Source organism: Pseudoliparis swirei, chromosome 19 (assembly GCF_029220125.1).
Source record: "Pseudoliparis swirei isolate HS2019 ecotype Mariana Trench chromosome 19, NWPU_hadal_v1, whole genome shotgun sequence".
Classification (NCBI taxonomy): domain Eukaryota; kingdom Metazoa; phylum Chordata; class Actinopteri; order Perciformes; family Liparidae; genus Pseudoliparis; species Pseudoliparis swirei.
Window position 1 is genome coordinate 26,906,380 of NC_079406.1, and position 9,790 is coordinate 26,916,169.

A 9,790-nucleotide genomic window follows, 5' to 3' on the forward strand; every position below is an offset into this window, starting at 1 on the left:
GAGAGGGTCAGTGTGAGAGAGGGAGAGAGAGAGAGAGAGGGTGAGAGAGAGAGAGGGTCAGTGTGTGAGAGAGGGAGAGGGTGAGAGAGAGAGAGAGGGTGAGGGTCAGTGTGTGAGAGAGGGCGAGTGAGAGGGAGTGAGTGTGTGTGAGAGAGGGAGTGAGTGTGTGTGAGTCTCTCTCTCTCTGTAACTCGTGAGTCCCTCCCCAGGTGCTGATGGGCGTGTTCCAGGTGGGCTTCGTCTCGGTCTACCTGTCCAACTCGCTCCTGGACGGCTTCGCCACCGGCGCCTCGCTGACCATCTTCACGTCGCAGTTCAAGTACCTGCTGGGCCTGAAGCTGCCGCGGCCGCGCGGCTGGTTCGTGCTCTTCAAGACGTGGTACGGCCTGCTGGGCGGCCTGGGCGCCACCAACCTGTGCGACCTGGTGACCAGCCTGGTGTGTCTGCTGGTGCTGCTGCCGGCCAAGGAGATCAACAACCGCTTCAAGGCCAAGCTGAAGGTAGGCGGCGGGGGGGGGGGGGGAGCTGCTTCCCGTAGAACGACCAGCTCACGAGAAAGCGCTCTACACGAGAGATATTTGGGGTTTTGGAAAGTTGGGTTCAGGGAAAATATAAAATGTGGTTATCGTGAGGTGTACGTCTTTAAAAGCAAAGAAGCGACATCCTTGAGACTGATTAGAGTTTCGTACGGTCACCGACAAAACTGCGAACGTCGTGGCATTTTTAAATGGTTTATTTACAGGCCTGGAAAAGTTGTAAAAAAAAAAAAAATGATTCCAAAAGTTTTGGAAAAGTCATGAAAATTTATTTTATTTGTTTATTAACGCAGTTTAATTAAAAGAATAAATATGTAAATACATGTTTATTCTTTCAATCAAACTGTGTAATTTAAGGTTATACTTGGATACACTGAGATTTCACAAAATGTGTTCATGGAAATTTGGTTTACAGGTCATGGAAAACCTGGAAATGTCATGACATTTATAAATGGTTCATTTCCAGGGCTGGAAAAGTCCTTGGAATTTCCAAAAGTTTTGGAAAAGTCATGGAAATTAGTAATATTCATACGTTCATTTACGCAGTTTGATTAGAAGAATAAACCTTTTATATAAAAAAAATTTAAATCAAACTATTGCCTCTTATTCATGTGTCATTAAGGTATAGACTCGTGTGTACACCGAGATTTAACAAAATGTTTGGTCATGGAAGTGTGGTTTAAAAGTCATGGAAAACCTGGAAATATCATGACATTTAAAAATGGTTATTTCCAGGCCTGGAAAAGTCCTTGGAAGAAAAATGAAATTTCCAAAAGTTTTGGGAAAAGTCATGGAAATTAGTAATTTTCATACGTTCATTTACGCAGTTTGATTAGAAGAATAAACCTTTATATAAATATATATTTTAATCAAACTATTGCCTCTTATTAATGTGTCATTAAGGTATAGACTCGTGTATTCACCGAGATTTAACAAAATGTTTGGTCATGGAAGTGTGGTTTAAAAGTCGTGGAAAACCTGGAAAAGTCCTGGAATTCAAAATGTTTTTTTAAATTTCCAAAAGTTTTGGAAAAAGTCACCACCCCTTCCTCCATCCCCTCCCCCTCCTCCTCCCTCCCCCCCTTCCCCTCCTCCCTCCCCTCCTCCTCCTCCCTCCATCCCTCCATCCCTCAGGCCCCGATCCCCTTCGAGCTCTTCGTGGTTGTCATAGCGACGCTGGCGTCCCACTACGGCCGCTTCAACGAGGACTTCGGCTCCGACGTGTCGGGCGCCATCCCCACGGGCTTCATGGCGCCGCAGCTGCCGCTGTGGTCGCTGATCCCCGACGTGGCGGTCGACGCCTTCTCCATCGCCATCGTGGCCTTCGCCATCACCGTGTCGCTGTCGGAGATGTTCGCCAAGAAGCACGGCTACAAGGTGGACGCCAACCAGGAGATGTACGCCATCGGCCTCTGCAACGTCGTGCCGGCGTTCTTCCGCTGCTTCGCCAGCAGCGCGGCGCTCACCAAGACGCTGGTCAAGGAGTCCACGGGCTGCCAGACGCAGGTGTCGGGCCTGGTCAGCGCCCTGGTGCTGCTGCTGGTGCTGCTGCTCATCGCGCCGCTCTTCTACTCCCTCCAGAAGTAAGCGGGTAACGGAGTAGCCAACTCAAGCTATGTTATGCTACTCAAGCTATGTTATGCTACTTAAGTTTAGTTATGCTACCTATGTTATGTTATTCTACCTATATTATGCTACTCAAGCTATGTTATGCTACCTATGTTATGCTACTCAAGCTATGTTATGCTACCTAAGTTAAGCTACTTAAGTTATGTTATGCTACCTATGTTATGCTACTTAAGTTTAGTTATGCTACCTAAGTTATGCTACTTAAGTTATGTTATGCTACCTATGTTATGCTACTTAAGTTTAGTTATGCTACCTATGTTATGCTACTTAAGTTTAGTTATGCTACCTATGTTATGCTACTCAAGTTATGTTATGCTACCTATGTTATGCTACTTATGTTATGTTATGCTACTTAAGTTTAGTTATGCTACCTATGTTATGCTACTTAAGTTTAGTTATGCTACCTATGTTATGCTACTCAAGTTATGTTATGCTACCTATGTTATGCTACTTAAGTTATGTTATGCTACTTAAGTTTAGTTATGCTACCTATGTTATGCTACTTAAGTTATGTTATAACTAGCATAACATAACTAGCATAACATAGGTAGCATGTTATGCTACTTAACTTATGTTATGCTACTCAAGTTATGTTATGCTACCTATGTTATGCTACTTAAGTTATGTTATGCTACCTATGTTATGCTACTCACATTATGTTATGCTACCTATGTTATGCTACTCAAGTTATGTTATGCTACCTATGTTATAACTAGCATAACATAACTAGCATAACATAGGTAGCATGTTATGCTACTTAAGTTTAGTTATGCTACCTATGTTATGCTACTTAAGTTTAGTTATGCTACCTAAGTTATGCTACTCAAGTTATGTTATGCTACCTATGTTATGCTACTTAAGTTATGTTATGCTACCTATGTTATGCTACTTAAGTTTAGTTATGCTACCTATGTTATGCTACTCAAGTTATGTTATAACTAGCATAACATAGGTAGCATGTTATGCTACTTAAGTTATGGTTATGCACCTAAATTATGTTTTGCTACCGTGTAGCGGAGTCTAGCGGCGTTTTAAATGAAGGGTTTTTGTAGATTTGTGCAGGAAGAGGTCAAACTGACGGGATCCAGTGAGGCCGAGTTAAACCCAGAGATACTGTGAGAGTTTATCGAGTTCCCTCTGAACACTCGGTGTGTGCATCAGGCTTTTATTGTCAAAGGGTAGAACTAGAAGGAGTGGATCCGGCTTCCATGTTTTGAATGTGTCCGTTCTGCACGACGTGATTGGTCGATGCCAATAAATAGTTAATAAAACAACCGGTTTAAAGGCCGTTATCTGAGAATACGTGACGGATAGAGACAATAGGTTTATACTTTATTGATGCCCACGGGGGAATCCGTTTGAAGCAGCCGCAAACATGTTTACAATATATACAATCAAATGAAATAGCAGGACGGGACCTTTTACATCTTAAGAATTTAAATAATAAAGAAAATAAAAATTAAATAATTAGAATATATATATATGGAAAAAAAAGTGTGTGTATTTACAGTGAAATAAGTGCAACTTTAATCACAGTAATTCTCTGTCTGGTCGTTCTGCTAGAGTCCGACTTTTTTAAATCTAATCTGTAATAATAAAAAAGCTCCTTGAGGCGCATCGTGATAACGGAGCATAAAGCCACCGGCCCCGTGCGATAAAGAGCTCCGCACGTTTTGAGTACAAAAGAAATACTTCCACATTCCGATGTTTTCGTCTCCGTGAGCTTTTCTTTCTCGCCGCTTCTCGCTCTCATCTCGTTTGCCTCGTGAAGAGCTTTCCCGGAATCGACTCTGGACAAACACGGACGACCCTTCGGTTGAAGGTCGCCGCCGACTCGTTTACCACCTCGCGACTTTCAAAGCGGATGCACATCGGACTGATTTATTGCCGCTTTCCAGAAGGTAATCGTGGCTCCTCCCCCTTTTTCAGTCTTCCCACTCGTGCGTCGTGGTTGCGGCCGCTTATCGCCATCGGTTTACGGCGTCATCCGTGGGCTCGATTTAAATCGGCGTGACCTCACAAACTCTTTCATCATCCCCCTTTCTCTTTCCTCTCGCGTTCCTCTCTCTTCTTCCAACGCCTGACCTCCCCCCCCCCCCCCCCCCCCAGGTGCGTGCTGGCCGTCATCATCCTGGTCAACCTCCGCGGCGCCCTGTGCAAGTTCCTCGACGTGCCCGCCATGTGGCGCGCGGACCGCGTGGACGCCTCCATCTGGCTGGTCACCATGGCGACCTCGGCGTTCGTCAGCACGGAGCTGGGCCTGCTCGTCGGGGTCTTGGTGTCCGCCGTGAGCGTCCTGGGCCGCACCCAGCAGGCCCGCGTGCTGGAGCTGGGCCGGGCGGCGGGCGCCGGCGAGCACTACGAGGACGTGGCGTCGTTCCGCGGCCTGCGGACGCGCCCCGACGTGGCCGTGTTCCGCTACGCCGCCCCCATCTACTACGCCAACCAGAGCATGTTCAAGAAGTCGCTCTACAAGCGCGTCGGCCTGGACCCCGGGCAGGAGAGGGAGCAGCTGGTGAAGTTCAGGAAGAGGAACAAAGAGGAGGAGGAGGAGGAGGAGGTGGAGGTGGTGGTCGTCCCAACACCGGAGGCGGCGGGTAAAGAGGTCGTCTCCCCGATGCGCGGCGGGAAACGCCCGAGCCTCCGCAGCCTGGTGATCGACTGCGGCGCCATCTTGTTCCTGGACACCGCCGGCGTGGACGCCCTGAAGGAGGTCCGCAAGGACTACGGCGAGCTCGGCATCACGGTGGTCCTGGCCCGGTGCAACACCTCGGTGCTGGACTCGCTGGAAAGGGGCGGGTACTACCCCGAAGGAGAAGACGGCGTCCTCTTCTTCACCATCGAGGATGCCGTCCGCTACGTCGAAAGAAGCCCCGCCCCCGACGGAGAGTGATCTCTCCGGATCTCTACGTTTACACGTGTGCAGCTGTCCATAATGAAGAAGAAGAAGAAACCTGACAGTTGTTACCCATAATGCCTTGTGGCGCTCCAGCCACTGCTGAAGAACAGGAATCGCGCTTCGAGTATTTATTTGACGCGGTTTCGGCACAACGCCGTCTTCTGGAAATCGTCTCCAGTCGTCGGCATAGAAACGAACCAAAGAACTGAGCCCGGTCATGTTTTGGTCCAGACACCCAAAAGTCTCCTAAACTATATATTTATATATATTTTCTTCATAGTTCCGTCCTAACATTAAGATGTGCCTTGTCTGTAGTAGTTTTACTGTATCACACAGTACACTTGTTAACGTTTTTGAGTGGCCGTAAAAAACTTTCGTTTAATTTCACGACAGGAACCGAAGTTCACTGAAAATTATTTTATTTAGAGCTATCACTGATTTGGGATTTTGGGGGAATTTTTAGCTATTTTTTTGGGGGGGTGGAGTTATTTTAGGAACAGGAGGGCTTCCTTTTTTATTTTTTTATATACATATATATATGTGTGTGTGTGTATGTGTGTATATATAAACATATATGTGTGGATATATATGTTTATATATATATATATATACTCAGTTTTACCCATAATGCCTTGTGGTGCTCCATCCACTACTGAAGAACAGGAATCGAGTATTTCACGGGACAATTCTGTCTTCCGGAAATCGTCTCCAGTCGTCGGCATAGAAACGAACCAAAGAACTGAACCTGACGACCTTTTAGATCAAAAGTCTCCTTAACTATATATTTATGTATATTTTATTCATATTTCTGTCTTAACATTAAGATGTGCCTTGACTGTAGTTTTACTGTATCACACAGAGTTTATTTAGAACTCTGTCACTGATTTGGGGGAATTTTTAGCTATTTTTGGGGGGGTGGAGTTATGCCGTTATGAGTTCTTCCTTTTTAAATATATATATTTATATATTAAACATTTATTTTTTCTTTAATACCCACGCTTATGAACGCCCCTGATCGCGGTCCATAACCCATGTCCCGTTACTTTGTGCGTGGTCGTGTTCACGAAGCTGTGCGATGACCTCTGGCTGTGGGGGTCGCGGTCCGGGGTCTTTCGCTTGTCGGCGGCCTCGATGGATCCAAACTGCAACGTTTCCACATCCGGTGGACCGTATGTTTATGTTTTTCCATTTCCGACTCTCCGTCGTCATGCTACCTTTTCTCTAAAGTTCTCCCCTGAGAACAAAGGTCGTGTTTTAAAGATGAAGGGTCGCTCCTTTTTTTTGGAACAGAATGCCTCTTTTTATTATTCAACATCTTCGTGTGGGAGCTGGCGGATCACTCTGATGCAGGCCCAACATGTTTACCTCCATGTTTGTTGAGGGCGACGCCTTCACGGCCGTTACTGTAGCTTTAAATGCATCACTGACAGCTGTGTGACGAATGGGGGCGAAGGTTGAGACGAAGGAAAAAAGCTTTTCTGCAGAAATCGGCTTTAAACTAACGAGAGTCTTCGAGGGGAAGAGCCAGAATGCCATTTAGTAAAAAATATTTGTAATAATGGAGGCGTTCATTTCTATTCGTCTAATCGAGGAACGCTCCGCCTCGGCTCGATGACGAAAAAATAACAACAATGCACCTGCAGGAAGTCGAGCCGCCGGCTGATGAAGACGAGGGTCAACAACGGGGTCAACATTGACTTTAGCAAATGATGTGTGAGCGCACGATGTCACGCCGAACGTAAACTTTAAAAAATTTCCAATATTGACGTTGGCGTCTCGGGGGAAGCTCGCCAAACGGCCGCGTCGCTGCGGGAGCTTCTGGTCACATGACCATAAGGGATGAAGACCTGCTGGACGAACTCCGTGTTTCAGTTGTTTTAAAAAGTGGTCTTCTTTAAACCGTTTACATTCAGCGTTTACTATATCAATCAAAGTGAATTACAGGATTACGCAATAGTTTCGTATACATTTATGAATGGGTTTTAAAATGTATGCAAGATAAGTCCAGCCCCCTTTTTTACTGGCATGTTTGACGTGTGTTGCCTTAAATCTGTGGTTCAGTCTGTTAAATTATATATATATATATTAGTACTCCTTGTGGCTGTAACTTGACCTCAGCTGATATCCGATGTAGATCAGAGGTGACGTGAAACTGAAGTTGCACAATTCGTCTTCAGTCGTCTTATCATTTTTCATGAGTCTCCAGCATTTCTCTGTGAATGGTTATATGCATATCGGTGTGTGTGTGTGTATACATGTATATCAGTAAAAGGATCATATGCCTGTCCAGCTGTTGCATATTTTGATCCCGTCAGCCAATGAAATGATCCGTCTGCTTTACTGAATTTATTTGTACAATATATTATAATTTTCTATCCATGTCGGCCACGAGTAAAACACACAGCAGCATGTTATTAAATGTTCTCTCTCTCTCTCGCTCCTTTTGTTTTTTTTGTCATCAGGGCTTTTTCAAACCGCCGTTAACTGCGCTCTGAGAAGCCACGCCCATCTGACCACGCTCCCTGAGACTTGGCTTTCAAACCGTCTCCGGTCGCCCCTCACAGGGGATCTGCCCCGACACGTTCTAGATTTGCAGGATTTTTCTTTTTTTAAACAACCTTCATAGCTTCTTTTGTTTCATATTATTTATTATAATCACTCTATGACGGGGTCTGGTGTATTGTCAGACTATTTTTCTACAGAGTCTATAAACATGAATTTAAGGCTTTGTTTAGCCACGGGAAAAACCTAATTATTATTTAATAAGCTTTAATCACGCCAACGAAGCCTGAAATCAGTTTGTTCCTCGTTCTCTTTGTTTTGTTTCTCTCTGAAAGAATGTAAAGAAACAAATATGTAAAGAGACTTGTATAGAGAGGTGTGACTCGTGGTCATGGATGGAGAGATGACGTGTTGATGACATGCAAACAATAAAAGGGGAAACTAAAAGTGTGTGCACGGACAGTTTAGTCAAAATAACCTGATTACATCCGTGCCGTGCGTCTCATTCCTTCCTGGAGGCGGAGCTAACGAGCTCTTCTTAAAACAACACTGCACTCTGCAAACACAACCTCACACACACACACACACACTTAGTTTTACAGGTGAAACGTTGTCTCCGTGGTCAGGATCACACACCACCTCACATGAACTTCAGGATTTAAAACTCGCCGCGCTTTGTTTTTGTAACTTCATTTCCATTAACGGGGAACAGTTACAGAGGACGACGAACACGAGCTGCAGATACAAAGTGAAGGCTGCGTCTCAAGGCCTTGAGGATCCTTGAGGGTCAACAGCTGAGTCTGAGTCCCTGAAACCCAAATAAAACGAGATTTAATAAGCAAGACCAAAATTGGGAGGGGCTAGTATTGACTACATTTACACCTGAATAAAACTAGTTTCTATGCGTCCACAGATGATTGTTCTTCATGATAATATAGAACACGTCATTCTGAATATAATGCCATTTACTTAACGCTGATGAGATTTCTTAAACGCGCTTTATTTAATTTTCATTAAGGTCTTAAAATCAAAACGAAAACACACATTTTGAATTTTGTCAATTACAGGTCATTAAGAGATTAATAAATCAACTACAGGTCATTATCAGATTAATAAATCAACTACAGGTCATTAAGAGATTAATAAATCAACTACAGGTCATTATCAGATTAATAAATCAACTACAGGTCATTATCAGATTATTAAATCAACTACAGGTCATTATTAGGATTATTAGGAGTTACTTATGGGTCATTATTAGGAGTATAAATATATATATATTAGGGCTGTCAGCGTTAACGCGTTAATCTATGCGATTAATTTGGCCGCGTTAACGCACTAAAATATTTTAACGCAATTAACGCAACTTTGTTTACTTCCGGTGTGTTGAAGTTTTTACACTCAAACCGAGTGTCAAACCGCGGCAGTACGGTTTTACTGTTTCCGCTTTTAAAACAATTATTTCTCCGCGAAAATAAGGAGCATAAATCAGTTTAACTCGTGGATGAATCAGTCGGGTTTCCTCCTGCTCCTCCTTCCTCCCGTCTCCCCCTCTGACACACAGAGGAACGGAGGGCGACGTGTCGGGGGACGCGGCGCGGAAAGAACTCGTCACACGAAACCTTCAACGTGATTGGTCAATCCGTTTGTCTGTCAACATTTTGGGGGAAAAACAACCAATGAACACTCAGTAAATCACAAAGGACCTCCCACCTCACAGGTGAGGCTCATTAGCAGCCTGTCAGTCAGAAGCCAGAGAACACAGCGCGAGGACAACTGAGCCTCATTGAATAGAGCTGAGATTGTTCTGGAATGTTTGATGTATAACACGTGGGTATGTGTCACATGCAAACGCCTTTAAAAGGTGATTTTTTGTGTGTGTAAAATGTATAAAATGCCCCCAGCCTCCAGAGGGTTAATGTGACATATTTGAATGTCAGTCAGTTACCAAGGCCACTGGTTCTGCTGTTCAGTGGTAAAGATGACAGGACCAATGGGGTCTCAATATACTTCTTTTTTTTTACTAATCTGATGTTTCACTGAAGAAACAATTTATCATCCACAATATTAAATACCTCACTGGCACTTTATAGGTAGGAGCCTCTTTGAAAACACAGCTCTGTGTGAAGTTTGGTCTTTAAAAAGAATGAACTTCTAACTTTTAACTTTTAATTGCGATTAATCGCGATTAATGAATTTTAAAATGTGCGATTAATTAGTTACT

General features: G+C 44.2%; 1 protein-coding gene across 1 annotated transcript in view; it reads left to right on the forward strand.

Annotated features, from left to right (window-relative positions):
- The window catches only part of slc26a2 (solute carrier family 26 member 2), a 23,455-nt gene extending 15,957 nt beyond the window's left edge, over positions 1–7,498 (forward strand). The window contains exons 3-5 of the mRNA XM_056440064.1: positions 210–500; positions 1,671–2,119; positions 4,275–7,498. Of these exons, the coding sequence (XP_056296039.1) occupies positions 210–500; positions 1,671–2,119; positions 4,275–5,058 (1,524 nt within the window). The 3' untranslated portion in view covers positions 5,059–7,498. The remainder of the gene's footprint in view (positions 1–209; positions 501–1,670; positions 2,120–4,274) is intronic.
- Positions 7,499–9,790: the final 2,292 nt, after the last annotated feature.